We start from the raw sequence: 17,505 nt of genomic DNA on the forward strand, positions 1-17,505 counted from the left end.
TTAATAAAAATTAAAATAAATTGTGTTAGTAAGAAAGAAAACACGCTGACTTAATATTTTAAAGAGCGAGTTTTAATGAAACGTTAATGGGAAAGAATTAATAAAAAAATCTTGTTAAAAAATTGGCACTTAATAATTTAAAAGCGAGATTTTCTCCTCATTTTTTTTTTAGCTGAAAAATAATATTTGAGAAAATATGCGAAACCTTTTTTCTCCATTCTTGCCGAATCCTAGCCGAATTAGGAGACATGTCATTTCGCGTTTTCAATGCGGCGCGCGAGATTTTCCGATTCAAAAAGCAATCAACTCCAAGACCAAAGGTGGAAGAAGGTCGGACTAAAGGGGGAGGTGGATGGAGGAGAGGGCGTCACTGCGTACGTGACGCGATTTCCCTCCGCGTGAGCTCGGATGATTTTTCCTTCGCTCTTTCCCTCCGGGGACGGCCGTCGCTCTTTGACAGAAACAAAACTCGAGATATGACGGATCGTATCGGCGAAGAAAAAAAAGAAAAAGACAAAAAGAATGAAGGAAAACATTAAGGCGCATGGCGGACGACAAATCGTCGTCCAGATACAATATGATATACGCTGCGTTATGCTCTTGTCTCTTCTTTTCTCCTCTCCTTTAGATCGGCCAAACACCTGTGTATATATGTATTTCTATATATACATTCCTTGACAAATAAGACGGCGAACGAACGAGTCGATATTTATCACGAGATGCCCATTACCGCTATGCGAGAGTGGAGGGCAATTGTACCGCTCGATTCGTCTCGATTCATGGCGAAAATCGGCAAAGAATTGGAGCTCCTACATACAAGAAAGAAGAAGAAAGAGAAAGAAAAATAATTATTTAATAATTATTATTTATAGAATTATTATTATTAATTAATAATTATTAATAATTATTATAAATAGTATCTTTTTAATTTATTTTAATTTTTATCAGTATTTTATTAATTTAAAATTTTCATGATAATTCGTGAAATAAAATAAATAAATTTTAGTAATAAAAGGAAAGTTAATTAAATACAATAAATCATGATATATATATATATATATATATATATATATATATATACCTCAAATAATAAAATTATTTATAGAAATAATTAATTATTCATATTTATCGCCTTTTCTTTCGTTTTTCTGTGGCTTTTTCTCAATACAGAGTTGTGTTGTCTTAATAAAATATAGAGAAGAGAGGAGAGAGTTAATAATTTCGCATTACGCAGGATTAAAGATAAATATTTTGGTAAAAAGTTTAAATATTACTTAATTCCTTTAAGCTTTAACTCACATACGAATACTATCTATAATCTGAATAAAAGATACATATTTTCTTTTCTTATCATTCATTATGATAATATTATTCATTATATAATATTAATTATAATTACCATACATTATATAGTATTAATATTGAATATTTTGTGTAATGGAAGTATACAAAGACATATACATATAATACAATAAAAAAAATTCAGAATAAAATATGTTTTCGAAAGTTCCAGAAGCATCACGATCTTATGTTTTCGATTTATAACAAATAGCGATTTTTTCATCAACATCTTTAAAGTGTATAAATAACTTCTGTAATATATCATATGCAGCTATGCGATTATTAATTTGCATTTTACAATGACATTATCTTATATCTTGTATATCTTATATTTTTTATTATTAATAATGAGATGTTCCTCACATTATTAAGCGCGATAAATAGTAGACGTTTCAATAATCATCCGGAGACGTGATTTTCCTCTCGTGCAAGTGCTCTTTCGTAACCGCAATACATAAACGTTTATGTATATATGCTTTATGCATCTGTGTACTATATGTGTGTGTACACGCAGAAAGCTTATAACCAGGATCGTTCGCACACAGCAGGTTCCACGTTTCGGAATAATTTAATTAGAGCGAGCGTACGCGTGAAGTGAAGTGCCAGGTCTTATCCCACGGGTTTAATAGCGAGCTCCCCGCTGCCACTATGGGCACCCCCCGGGACATATCTATCCCGGAGAAAAGCCGCCCGCGCGAAGCGATGGACGGCTGGAAAACGCGGATCTCGACGGAGAGATCGCGCGGAAACGCGCGTCTAACGAATTAATTCGGCGGTATTAATTATGCACGCTTCGTCGCGACGATCTTTTCCATTTTCTCCGTTATCGTGCTCTTCCTTAGCTTTATCTCATCGTCTAGAAGTCGTGTGTTGCATAAATTTCCATTCGACGGATGTTCGATTTCTAGACTAATTTTAATCCTTAGAAATATGATATATGTGGAGGTATAACATTATATAACTTTATTCTAATAATTTTTAACAATGTTAGAAGTATTATATCTTAAAAAAATAAATTATTGTTATTAATATATACATATATATATATATATATATATATATATATATATATATATATATATATATATATATGGTTGGTAATAAATAAAATAATTAAACGAAATAATAGCATTCTATACTGTTTCTGTATTATTTCTTTTAATTAATTTTATAGAGAATAATTACATATATTTTTTTAATATATTATTTTATAATCATTTTTAAGCTACTATCTGAAATAATGTTCACAAAATAATGAAAAAATAGTCACAATTTATAATTTTTGACATGAAATGTATACATACGAAATAATCATAGAAATAATCATAGAAATTTAGCGAAAACTTGAAAATTCCACACTTTTCCACTTTATTTTCCATTTCACGTTATGTCTCATGTATGTGTATATGTAATATTCTTGATATTTTTTATCTCTGAACATCAATCGTGATGTCTGTGTTCTTGCAGCTTTATCTTTCTTTTTCTTCTTCGTGTATTTCTTGCTAAGTTTTGTTTATCTATTTCAAGTTTTTTTTCTCTAGTTTTTTTAGAAACTAGAGAAAAAAAACTTGGAATAGATAAACGAATCTCACCAAGAAATATTTATTTAAAACAATTTTTACATGACTTATTTACAAATTTATTTAAAACAATTTTTACATGATGCTGCCAGCTTTTTTTTATCAAATTAATGACTATTTCGAATTATTTATATCTTAATAGGGCTGAAACTGATAGAACAATATAGTTTACGAGGTTTCAAGACAATTTTTTTCTAATCATTAAAAGTTAAGACGCAAATATAATTTTTTTTCGTTTTTTTTTTGTATGTAATTAATTACTTATAATTTCAATTTTCGTTAATTTTTTTGTTTTAATTTTTACTAAAAAAACGGTTCAAAAAAAGATTGAGGCAAAAGGAGAATTTTCAAAAAAATAATTTGCGTTTTAATTAAAAATTGCGCTTTGCTTTCATTAGCTCATTTCCTATTTAAATTTATTTACATATTATTTTACAGATAAATGTTTAAAAAATCGGTTTTTCTAGAAATGCAATCAACTCAATTAGCTTGGATATTAGAAAACTGTAAAGATTAAAATTTTTCAAAAATTTATTTAAAAAGAGAGAAAAATACACATACATATAGTTAGATATTACTAAAATTATTTCATTCGCAAAAAAATTTCGATTGCGGAAATAGGGCATTGGCTTTAATTAAATTTATACAATTAAAATTCCTATTAGACGATAGTAAATCGTGAATGACTTTAGTTTGAGCGTTGAAATGCATTTCGTACAAGTCGTCGGACTCGTGAGACCGCGTCGGACACGAGGGCGCTCTAAAAGCGAAACTTTTAATTAAAAAGTAACCATCGATGTGTGCTAAGGGCAGCCTCGAGCAATTTAAGCGTAATATAAAAGTTCTCCTAGAATTGGTGAGAGAGCCCATGGAAACCTCGGTGACATTAAGGACCAATTCATACGGAGACTGTTAGCTTTAAATTTGTAAAACCAGATCCACCCCTCTTCGTCGAAACTTTTCGTTTGTAATTCACAGGTAACTTTAACGAGGTGAAAGCTAAGGAAATTGCCTTTATGAATACTTTTTGTAAAAGCTTTTTAGTAAGTGTTCCTTAAAGAAGAAAAGATCTAATACTATTTCTATACATTCTGTTTATTTGAGAACAAATAAAAAACTTATGAGACAGGAAATAGACATGTAAGGATAAAATATTTATTTAGGTAAAATTTTTAATATCATATTAATTAGTTCTGTTACAGTAAAAATCAATTTACGATTGGTAATCGTTGTAATTGACTATAATTTCATGGTAATATTTTTAAGCATAATAATAAAATAATAAAATATAATAACAATAGAAAAATAGAAAAATAATAAAATATAAAATAAGAAAAATATAATAATAATAGAAAAATAGAAAATAATAAAATAATAAAATTCTGTTATAAAAGCACGAAAAAAGAAGGAAAGAATATTATTTTAATTTGATAATTTCATAGCATTCGATAAAATGATATCATATCTACAATATTGATATCATGACGCAAACAACGTTAACAATGAAGAGTTAATAATACTTCGTCCTCGAAAAGACATTTACTATAATTTCTGCTAACTCAATCATGATGTCCTTTACGATTAATTACCTTTACTAAGGAGGTATTTTAATACTTAGATTCTCGGAGAGGGACAACGACCCTCACGTTCGATTGTCCAGCGACTATAATAAAATGCGATATTCTCTTGAATGACGTGACCCTTAGCCGCATGGTTAAATCTGCGGAAGGGATCGTTAAAGGGTCAAAGGGATTTTTACAGAGTACATGATTTGCACGTATATATGAGATTAAATTTTATTGAAATAAATTTTGTTAAATGGTACTATATACTATCATTTTCTTTTTCCAAAAATTTAAGGAAAAAATTGTATTTTTATATAATAAGACGAGAGAGAATACGATTTTTATATAAATAATTATAATATACTTTATATTATTAAAATAATTTTTATACTACATCTTATTTGTAAAATTAAAATAAGAAATACAACTTTATCTAGAAAATTAGAATTATATTTAAAATTATAATTATTATTTTATTTTAACCATAATTAATATTTTATTATAAGAGTTTTAAAATGTAATTTAATTTTATCTGGCAATATTATTATAATATACAAAATTGTTACAATATCGTTGAGCAATTTATGTAATATTATTAGAAATATTTTAAATATCTGAATATATATTAAAATTTAATTTAAACAATAAATATTAAATTAAAAATCATACTAATTGTGCTAAAATAATTTATTTTTAACTTATATAGATAGAAAAACAAATTCTGGGTCCGTTCAGTAATAAACAATCGAGGCAATCAATTTATGATTTGTATGAGCATGTTACGTTCTCGCCTAATTTTTCCTAAACGAGGGAAAAGGGACGACAACGTTACGAGTTCTCTTAATTACCACTATGAGCTTGCAACGGGGATCGTCAAATTGAGGGTTCCCTAACGAGACATCGTTATGGCGTCGGCGAATGTATTCCACTCATGTAACCGGCTAATATGCAGCTTCTAAAATATATAACGCATAATATCCATTCGCGTGTATATTTAATAACGTTTATTCTACCACCGTTTTATCTTAAGTGATGATGATAAGAGAGGGGAAAAGGGGCAGACATGATGTATATTGCCGAACAATGGATTTTATTTAAGAGACAAACAATATACAATATTATAGATAAAAAATAAATACAAAATAAATAAAATATATAGAGATAAAATAATTAACATATGAATTTTATATACATATATAAATTTTATTTTATTTCTTATATTTATTTAGTTTTTTATTCATTAATTAAATATCTTTTCATTATTCATTAATTAAATATCTTTTCCTTAATATTTCTGCTCTCTATATTTATAATTTATTTTCAGAATATAAAATTTTCTTATAAATATTTTGGCATTCAATACCATCATCTGTCATTGTTCAAAAGGCCGATCTTGGACTGGCGCATGGCGCCTAATTAAAGCGAAATATTGGCATCCCATTCCCGCTTTCGTAGAATCGTGCATAAAGTAGTATTCCACCGGCCGAAAAGGGAGAAAAACCAATAAAGGGCGCGATTCATTTTTTTCCTTCTCCCCAGGAACGATGGACGACAACGAGATATCGAGCCTCGAAAGTCTTCGCGATCGATTCCATGGACCAGAAGCCATGGGAGGGGACAATTTATATCCTCGATAAATTCCTTTTCGCTTTCATTAGCGGTCTTGTCCGGCCTATACCATCCCCGCGAGAAAGTACCTCACGGTAGTACGCGATCAGAGGTAAGATTTACAGTTTCCTATACCAATTCCTTCTCCAAAAACATTATTTTAATGCATTGATCGAATGCAAGACAAAATTGGATCAAGACGATCAAATGCGTAACAAAATTTAAACAATGAAATTTTTTATTATCAAATTTAAATATCTTGTTAAAATAAGGAAATGAAATAAATAAATAAATAAATAAATATATATATATATATATATATATATATCTTTATATAAATTATGTGGATTGTTACTTTAATTTTTTATGTTGAAAATATAGTAAAAATAAAATATAAATTTTCGCAAAGTCAAGGTCTTCGCGATAAAGAGAACAATGCGATATATTCATAGTTATGATGATTTGGAAAATTTCGCGATTTTCAAAAAATAAAATGAAATTCAACAATGCCTTTCTCCAGAATCGAAATTTATACTCAGCAAATTTAATAATATTTTAAAATGGGCGCGGCAACTTTCTTAACTCGCTTGCCTTAAATATGCACCGAACGATTCTCGAATACTAAACGCTCCCATTTCGAAGACGAAGAAACCGCTCCTGGAAACTCGATTATGCCGGGGATTAATTGTCGAAATTAAATCCACCTTCCAATTACAAACTTACTATCATTAAACGTTCTTATTAATTATGAAACATAATTAGTGACCGATGATGATGTTTTCACGAAGCGAAATTCTGAAGAAAATAAGTGATAATAAATATGTATTTTTAACAATAAAAGAGAATAAATTCTTGAATGAAATAATTAAAATTGTCAGTTATTATGCAAATGATTAATTAATTCAAAATATCAAAATTATTATACACAAATACACGTAATTTATACATACATATATATATATATATACATACATATATACAGGGTGGCCCACATAACTCTTAACAGCTCAATATCTCGAAAACTATGCCATCGATTTTAATGTTCTTGGTCTTAAATTGCATGGATCTGAAGGGCCTTTTTAACTACATAAACGTGAAGTGGCCCCCCCTTCCCCTTTAAGGGGGGGCGGGGGTAACTTTATAATTTTAAATGGAACCCCCTATAAAACGTTATACATTTAGATTCTACAGGAAAAAACAAGTAAATTTTGTCTGAAACATTTTTTTGTCAGATATTTCCATGATGAGATATAACAGTTTGAAGTTTCGACTTGTAGGTACTTACTTGAAGCGCTCGGAAATAGCGTTGTTGAATTATACGCGCTTGAGTTCTTTGCTTATTCGTGAAAAAACAAAAATAATAATATTTACAATTCTTGAGTTTGACTCAATTATCCATGAAAACGTTTTCAGTTTAGAACTGTTATTCAAGCAGTAACATTGTGATTATGGCTATTTTTGATACAGAAGTGAATATGTTATTAGTGTTAGGTGAATGCCAAAAAAATTATCGGCGTGCAGCAGTGATGTTTTTTGAACGTTATGGGATCGAAAAATCTCATGTAACATTTTATAATTTAGAAAAGCGGCTTCGTGAGCACGGTGAATTGTGTAAAAAAATTCGCAATAAACCTAAACCTGTCACTAATGAAAATAATAGTGTCAATATTCTTGCTGCAATTACATTAAATCCTCATATTAGTCAACGTAAACTTGCACAAACATCACATATCAGTCGTTCTTCAATTCAACGAATTTTGAAACGGCAAAAATATCATCCATATCACTTGATTTTATCACAAGAGCTTTCGATGGCAGACTACGATCACCGCGTAACATTTTGTGAGTGGCTGCAGGGTGTTATGGAAAATGACTTTTTATGCAAAATACTTTTTTCCGATGAGGCTACTTTTATGAATTCAGGACATGTAAATAAACATAATATGCATTATTGGGCCGTTGAAAACCCACATTGGATGCGATCTGTTCCCTTTCAACATCGATGGTCTTTAAATGTTTGGTGTGGCATAATAGGAGATTTTGTGATTGGACCTTATTTTTTTGAAGAAACTGTAACATCTGAAAGTTATTGTGATTTATTAAAAAATCATTTGCCTGCGCTTTTGGAAGATGTGCCACTACACATTAGAAGAGAAATGTGGTTTCAACAAGACGGCGCTCCTCCACATTTTGCAATCATCACCAGACAATTTTTGAATGAAAAATTTGGGAACAAATGGATAGGTCGTGGGGGACCTCGTCAATGGCCTCCTCGATCCCCCGATCTAACACCATTAGATTTCTTCTTATGGGGATATGTAAAGGACAAAGTTATGTTTGAACCGCCGACGACAAAAGAGAATATGAAACAAAGAATACGTGACGCTTGCGCTTCAGTGACTCCCGAAATATTAACAAATGTTAGAACAACTTTGATGTTTCGAGTACATAAATGTTTACAAGTCCGTGGTGGACATTTTGAACATTTAATTTAAAGAACATTTTATTTCTTCACGAATAAGCAAAGAACTCAAGCGCGTATAATTCAACAACGCTATTTCCGAGCGCTTAGTAAGTACCTACAAGTCGAAACTTCAAACTGTTATATCTCATCATGGAAATATCTGACAAAAAAATGTTTCAGACAAAATTTACTTGTTTTTTCCTGTAGAATCTAAATATGTAACGTTTTATAGGGGGTTCCATTTAAAATTATAAAGTTACCCCCGCCCCCCCTTAAAGGGGAAGGGGGGGCCACTTCACGTTTATGTAGTTAGAAAGGCCCTTCAGATCCATGCAATTTAAGACCAAGAACTTTAAAATCGATGGCATAGTTTTCGAGATATTGAGCTGTTAAGAGTTATGTGGGCCACCCTGTATATATATATATATATATATATATTACGTGTTTTTGTGTATGATAACTTTTATATCTTTGATTAATTAATCATTTGCATAATTGACGTTTAAATTAAAAAGTTAATTAAGTTATTGAAATATTTTATTATATATTTATAACAATTATATATATATATATATATATATATATATATATATATATATATATATATATATAATTGTTATAAATATATAATAAAATATTTTTAATAATTTTTTTAAAAAATATATATATATATATAATATTTCAATAACTTAATACTTTTTGAGTCAATATTATTTAATAATTGTAAGTTTCTAAATAATTTGTGTGCAATTTTTTGAATCATCATAAAAATATACAATATGAAAAGTAATATTAAATGAAAATGTTTATTTTTGTACAAAACGAACACAATCATATTTATAGAAATTTCATATTTGTAGAAAAATCAAATATATGAAAGTTAGAAAAATTGTAGGTATATTTTATTTTAAGGTGCTAAATATGTTTTAACTTATTAAATATTCTTTTTTTATGATATTCTTTAGAATATTTATAAAATTTCTCTGGAGAGTATTATTATTGTTTTATAATAAAATAAATTATATAAATGACAAACTCACGATGTGTTCTATAAATTGTTTTTCTTTTTCAATTTAGTGAATAGTTAAAATAAGAATTATATTATCTATTCTCTCTCTCTCTCTCTCTATATATATATATATATATATATATATATATATATATATATATATGTAGACTAATGATAAATATTCAAAGAATGAGATCGAGAGAATGAATCTCACCTGATAATGTGTTGATTAGTAGACCGCAGTAGAATCGTGGTGTACTTGGTGATGAGCATTCTTCCTACGCTGTTTCACTCTATCACACACATTTTCACACGCGTGATTTAGAGATCGCGAGTCATTGTGACATGAGAGCCTTTTGATTTCAAAAAAACAGATCTGAGATGTCGATTTAGACTTATCTCGCGAAAATCGAGCAAAAGCGAAGTAGCAAGGAGCGACATTGAACGCTGTAGAAATATTTTCGTCTAAAAATTTAGAATTCGTATATAGGGTGGTCTCTAATTCTCGATCAAATTTCATTGAGATATATTCCATCGATATATTCTAATCGAATTGATGACAGGATATAAAATAATGCTTCTTCAATATTCTCGTCGTCTTAACAATGTTAATCGTCTTTTATACTTTTCTAAAGATTTACTGCAAACAAAAAATCGTACGCTCAAAAAATAAATCATAATTTTATATTGATATATATTAAAAAATATATACATATACATATACACATGAATGCGTGCATGTATGTATGGCTATATTACGATAGTAATCGAACATTTTCTTTCGAGTTTTTGAAAATCATCAAGGAGAGAAGCAGTTTATCGAGAGTACACATACACACATACACACATACGCAATTATATATTATACAGAATATATACTAGAAATTTCAAGGATGAGCAACTTCTCTCATTATTCAGTCGATTTTCTTTTCTCCTAACATGTACTTCAAAAACGGTAATTTATACATCCTCTTTGCGACGAAGAACTCGATGCCAAGGAGTAACCATCGTTTATTTATTCTTTTCCGGTTTGCATCACACGACTCATTATATTTAATCGCGCTATGTTCACATCCTCACTGAAGCAAGACTCCATCTTACCAAACCTTGTTTCTCCCCCAAAAAATATAAAAAAAACATATAAACGAATGCTCAAAATTGTTCATTAAAAATAAAATTAAAATTCTTAAAATCTTTAAATTTAATCCTTTGAAGGTATTACAATTAAAATCAATTCAATCAGAAAGATAAAAGCACGCTATTATGTAAGTTAATCGAAAAGCTTGCAAATTTTAATTTTTAAAATTAAAATCAAAAATTGAGATGAAAGATAAGTATTTGAATTGAAGAGTAAAGATTTTTACGTATGTTAAATATTTAAAATATGTATATATATATATATATATATATATATATATATATATATATATAATATACGAGAATTATCGTGATGTAGTTTTCCTTGATAAAAATTACATTGAAATTTTTCATTGAAAATCGTAATTTAATTATTATTTCGCAAAGTGAGTTTTTGGATTATAAAAAAATTTCATTAAATTATACCAAAAATTTTAATTAAAATAATTTTATTGTGGCCTGAAAATAAAATAACTTTTATGATAAATTAATAATTCACAGGATTACATCGTAATAAATTGAGAACAGTTTTATCAATGTGTATTATATAATATATGTCATATAATAACTATTAAGAGAAATTTTAATAAAAATTCCAAGACTGAAAATTTTATGCTTTACTAAATGAAAAATTACCACGCGTTTCTTGAAGCAATTTTGATTTTAAGTAATAATTCCAATTATATTTAATAATATTTAATAATTATTTGATCATTAATATATTACACATAAATTGAAATAATATTGATCATTGTGTATATGTGTGAAAAGCTGGTCGTTTCTCAATAAAAAACAACATAAATAATTAAATAAAATATTAAAATAAATAATTTTACTTAATTATTTACTGTTTTTATTGAGGGAACTAGTTTTCTAATCATATTATACATAAATAATATTATAAATAATATTATAAATTATTACATTGTATTAACGGGAAAAATTCAATAATGATTTTTATTATTTTTATTCAACGACATAATCATAATGAAATTACAATATTTCGTCATCAATAAAATTCCACGCAACTATTAAATGATCAACGCGTGTATACTACGATTAAAATTGAAGACGTACTTCCAATAAAATTATCGATCACGACTAGGTCATCCTCGGTTGTCTATCGTCCTTGATGAAGTGACTCGCTGTTAACTTCGACGACTCGCACGTCATTGACTCCGATTAATCCCGTAACGGAGGAATGTAGGATAAACAGAGCAGGGGAACAATAGATACAGCTGATTAAGAGTATAAAGATGTTCAGAGAATGAATGTATTTGACGAGTCTGCGTGCTTTTCACGAGTGATTACATATTGAGCTTAATAAAAAAGTTCCGTCAATAAATATCAACTTGAGAAAAAAATAAGTGTTCTTTAAAAATATGCTATATGTGTACATACACAGTTTCATAGATTTTTAAACAACATATTTAAATCATGATATTTTTAGCACTTTTATAAATATTACGAGTTAAAGTTTTAAAAATTAAAAGAAATTAAAGTAATTATTAAAATTTTAATATTCAATATAATATCGTTATATATATATATATATATATATATATATATATATATATATATATATATAAATATATAACTATATTATAAATATATATATATATATATATATATAACTATATTAAAAATATGTACAACCATATATATATATAACCATATTAAAATACTAAAATATAAAAAAATATAAAATAATTAAATATAAAAAAATACTAAAATATTAAAGTAGCAATTGATATTACAGTGCATCATGATTTGAAGAGAATCGCTTTTATAGACACATATATCAGGAAGAGTATATTTTCATTCAAGGTCTATTTACTCTTTTGCATACAGTGTCATAAATTTTATATTCTGTCTTCTCTAAATATTGCGTAATAAAATTGAATTGATATGTATTAAGTTAATATCAATATTGAAAAAGCTGTGATAAAATCTTTACTCAATTTAATTCAACGACGAATATATTTCTTTGGACTTTCGGGGATATATCGGTTAACCGGCTCCTCGACTTCTGAATTGATTTCATGCTCGATCGCGCAGGACTCTAGGTCATCCAAGGCGTAACTTTCAATGTGTACGGATTGAGATCGATACTTCAAGAAGTAAAAAGATACGATTCTATTGTGAATAAAAAGTAGCTTTAGAACTCCGGAAACAAGTGAATTTAAAAAAAAATGTTTGCCTTTTCTATTGCAAATATATTTAAATTTTTATTTTGCATTAATTTTAATTTATAATATTTCTCATATCTTAATTTATTTTATTTTTTAACTTCTATCAATAGATAAACCTAATAAATAAATAATTAGTTTTAAAATTGATATTTTTCCTATTTTAATAAATTTTAATCTTTGTCTTTTTATATGACATTGATTTTTTAATATTTATTTTTATTTAAATTTTTATTCTATTATTCTTTTGTATGTTCAAAGTAAAAAATCGAAGTAAAAATATGAAATAAAAATAATTAACTTGTTCTAATATTTATAAAAAAGAACTTTTATAGACTTACTTATTCTAATATTTATAAAAAAGGACTTTTATAAACTTTATTTATACATAAAAAAACATATCAATTATTTGCGCGATTTATATACAATCGCTTGTAATCAATGAAAATTTACGAGATCGATCGAAGATGTACCCGCGATGAAATGTCATTTAGCATTCATTTGATCGCTGGACTTGTATGCTCGTTGAATATTTTACTATCGATTCACGACGCGAAATTAGCCGATTTCACTTATGTCTGTAAAGTTGGCCCATTTTTATAATTTAAAAAATTATTAGAACTCTAGATGCTTTCTGAAGAGTTCCAGAGTTCTCGATTGATTTAAAAAAAAAAGATTACTATCAAGAATGAACTATGAAATTATCTTAAATATCCGAACTCTAAACAAAATTGCATTTCATACATAATGAAGGGAGGGGGCATTGTGAAGTTAGCCTTTCAATCTTTCAAATGCAATTTTTTGTTGCTTTAAATGACAGAGTTCTTCCTAAAATCGTTTGAAAAGTCCAGAATTCTTCGAGGGACATCCGGAATTCTAATCGTCTCTTTCAAATTTAAAGCAAGGGAAGGGACGGCAACTTTACAGAGATGATTCATTCGTAATATTCTTCCGAGTACTCTCAAGTATTTGAATCATCACGATCTCTCTCGAGAACGAGAACTCCAGATACTTTAGGACATGTGACTATATGCGCGAAATTGAGATTAGCACGTACGCGATGTCGACAGCTGTTGCTTTTAATCAATCACGTTCTCTATAGATCCTTTAGTCGAATTATCTCAACTTGGATCGAGAATTCTGTAGCGGATGAGACGTCAATCTAAGCTTCCGCGACGAGTATTCTCTCCGCGACGAAACCGGCGACGATGCGCGGCGCCTCTGCGCCGTTTCAACGATCGGCGGAATTATTTATAGAAGCGCACGAGAGGCAGACAAAGGCACATATCGCCGCGTATTTAACGGCGTGACTGTCCGCGAAACTTGCCTTCTGCTCAGCAATTTCACTTTTACTAACACACTTTAACTACCACATCGTATGTATAGTTTTTCCTCGTCTGTATTTTGAGGGAATTTATTTCGTTATTTCGTTTATTTTCAGAGTCTATTTAAATCCTGTAGAAAAATTCCTTGGAAAAAAAATTTCCTAATCTTGCAGATAGTTTGTTCAAAATTTCAAATAAAGAGAATATTTTACAGATTTTTTGCTGCAATTTTTTAAAATAAAATTTTTTGTTGTATGCGTTTTCTAATGCTTTTCACTGATACGAAAAAAAATATTTAAAATCAAGATTTGCAAATGTACTGAAAAAAAAACTGAATAGATTTTCCATAAGATAAATATTTTTCACTTATATCATTTTCATTTCATATGTATGTATATGTATATGTATACAAAAATACGTAATACATATTTTTTATATTAATATTTTTATATTTTTATATTATATATATATATATATATATATATATATATACGTAATACATATTTTTTATTATAATTTTTAGCGAAAAAAATGAAAATGATATGCAAGTGAAAATATTTATCTTATGGAAAATCTATTCAGTTTTTTTTTTCAGTACATTTGCAAATCTTGATTTTAAATATTTTTTTTCGTATATATATATATATATATATATATATATATATATATATATATATATATATATATATATATATACATAAACAAAGAATATTTTTAATATATTTTAAACATTTAATTTACAATTTAGCTTATCAATAGGCTGTCAACTGTTTATAATATAAGAGTAAAATTATCAGAGGAAGAATTTTCAAGTTATTTGAATTCTAATAAAATTCCATGAGAATTCTCTGATTTTTACAAATATAAAAGAAATCCCTAAGAGGTTTTCCATGTCTTTTCAGACACCCTGTCACAATTAATTGGATGACTATATTTAGCGCTAGAATATGAAATAAAGATCCATCTTGATTCCAAATACGTTTAGGAAAATCTCACCCCTTTTATACAAAGTGAATTCTTCATGTTTCACTAATACGATACATACTCCAAGACTCACATCGTCACAAATCTAGCCTTGCGTGTATGATAAGAAGAAAAATGCCGAGCGAGAACTTATATTTTTACCACACAACGTGTCTTTTTACATTTCGCGCTTTCTATTTAAATAGGTTTTCCCGGCGAATCGAGCTTCGTTAGCGAGAGGTACGCATTTTGATGGAAGACAAACGCGAGAGACAAAGAGATCTCGACTTGTGAGTCTCGTCTGGTTGGCGGACGCGAATCAACTAACTTCGCAAGCCAGTTGTTAAACACTATAGTCGCGCCTGCGACCGGGACTTTAGCAGTCGGCCGTCTATAGTCCCAGCCGGCGAATATCATGAGTGCAGAGAACGCGGAGAGTGCGACTGCACAGACAGGACGAGGCTCCTGCATCCTGAGTGTCTGGTTGCGCGAGCGTGTGTGCACTGAAAAGTCACCTAAGCACGTAGGCACCAATGTGTGCAAGCCTCTACCTACTTAAAGTTAGATCTATACATTCGACAAGGTATATCTATTGAACAAGTGAACAAAAGAAGGTTCGTTAAGAATTGACATATTCGGAAGAAGGAAAAGGAAGATGAAAACAAAGGATGATATCTATATATTTTTCCGGTCGAATGAATAATGAACCGAAAAATTCGAAGAAAAGGATGAAATATAAATCTGGAGGAAGATACATTTCTGTGAAAAAGCAGGAGTCTATTCCACTAGAAAAAGTGGAAGGGATTTCTTTTACACCTGGAAAAATCAGGGAATTTTATTGGAACTCAGGGAATTTTTATAAAAATTCTCTCTTCGATAATTTTATTTTTATATTAAGTGCAAGTGTGTATTACGTGTTTAAAATATATTATGATATATATCTCTATTTCTGTATTTATATTTTAATGTCTTAACAAAATAGTGAATATGCAGTAAATATCCTTTATTGTAATTTTTAGCAAATAAAAAAATTAAAATGTTATACGAATGAAAAATGTTTATCTGTCAAAAGCTGTTAAGTTTTATATTAAGTTTAGTATATTTGCAAATTTAATACTTGAAACTTAAATGCCTCTGTATTGTTTTTGTATGAGTGAATAAGCATTAGAAAACGTATTTAATAAAAGAATTTTATTTTAGAAAGTTGCACTAAAAATCTTCAAAATATTCTTTATATCTAGAATTTTATAAAATTAAATGCGTATTTGATTTATCCTGAAATAAGTATTTATTAGATAGACATTCATTAGGAATTGAACATTTTTAAGGAAAATAAAAAAGGAAGTTGAAAATAAAAGAAGTCTAAATATAGGAAAAATTCAAAATGTAAAGTGAGCACGTTTGCTTAAAGTTTTTCTAGGCCTAATTTATATATAAATTGGATTATTATAGATTGGAAAAGTTCTACGAAAAAAAGCGGATAAATGGATCTGTCAAGAATCATTTTATTTTTTTTTACTGAAAAAATTTGAACATCTAACTATTGATTTTTCGAATCAATAAAGTTTGAACATCTAACTATTGATTTTTCGAATCAATAAAATTTGAAAAAAAAAAGAAAATTTAGAAAACTATGTTTGAAAAAAATTGAAAGTAAATCATACTCAATAAAAGACATCTTAAGAAATGAATACAATAGTGAACATTACGATTATAATAAATTTAAATTAATAAAAAATTTTTATTTTATAAGTAAAATTTAAATCTATTTTGACTTTATTTTTTCGAACTTTATTAATATATATATATATATATATATAACTTTATTAATATGTAAATAAAAGAATGTCATTAACCTAAATTTTATTAATGTGTAAATATCATCAAATCTTTTAGAAAGTAATTATTATAATCTTGCATAAAATATCAATAAAAATTCTTTTTTTAATTGTAATTATTTATAAAATTTCATGAAATATTAATAAATTTATAAAAGCATAAGATTGACTCAAATGCATTGAGATATGACATGTGTTAAATACTAGTTTAACATAAACTATTTTTCTTATTATAACCCCCCTCCCCTTCTCAGTCCTAATCATTTGATTAGTACAACAATGCGTAAGAATATTCGTTTCATATTTTCTCTTTACACATTCATAGTTAATTATTATTTATCATTTAAAATGTTTTAGTGATATAATGAATACAGATACAAAACATAGTTGTTTTTGAGAAAAAAATATGTAATTGTTAATTGCAAATTACATATTTTTTTTAGAAACTATTATGTGTTTTCTTTACACCAATTGATTCCTCACATT

The 17,505-nt window shown here is 27.9% G+C and overlaps 1 protein-coding gene across 8 annotated transcripts in view; it reads right to left on the reverse strand.

Annotated features, from left to right (window-relative positions):
* Spri (Src homology 2 domain-containing protein sprint) overlaps nucleotides 1-17,505 on the reverse strand; it is a 323,123-nt gene that overhangs the window by 77,252 nt on the left and 228,366 nt on the right. The window contains exons 1-2 of one of the 8 annotated variants that reach the window (XM_083092812.1): nucleotides 15,215-15,491; nucleotides 9,782-9,860 (exon numbers count right to left, since the gene is read on the reverse strand). The exons of 6 other annotated variants lie outside the window; for them this stretch is intronic. In XM_083092812.1, coding sequence (XP_082948938.1) covers nucleotides 9,782-9,840 — 59 coding nt within the window. In that variant the 5' untranslated portion in view covers nucleotides 9,841-9,860; nucleotides 15,215-15,491. Of the gene's footprint in view, nucleotides 1-9,781; nucleotides 10,033-15,214; nucleotides 15,492-17,505 lie in introns of those variants that run through there. One more of the 8 variants, XM_083092810.1, reaches the window with a different exon arrangement.

Source organism: Camponotus vicinus, unplaced genomic scaffold (genome assembly GCF_025532165.1).
Source record: "Camponotus vicinus isolate PSW18456_S1 unplaced genomic scaffold, iyCamVici1.0 SCAF_3, whole genome shotgun sequence".
Lineage (NCBI taxonomy): Eukaryota > Metazoa > Arthropoda > Insecta > Hymenoptera > Formicidae > Camponotus > Camponotus vicinus.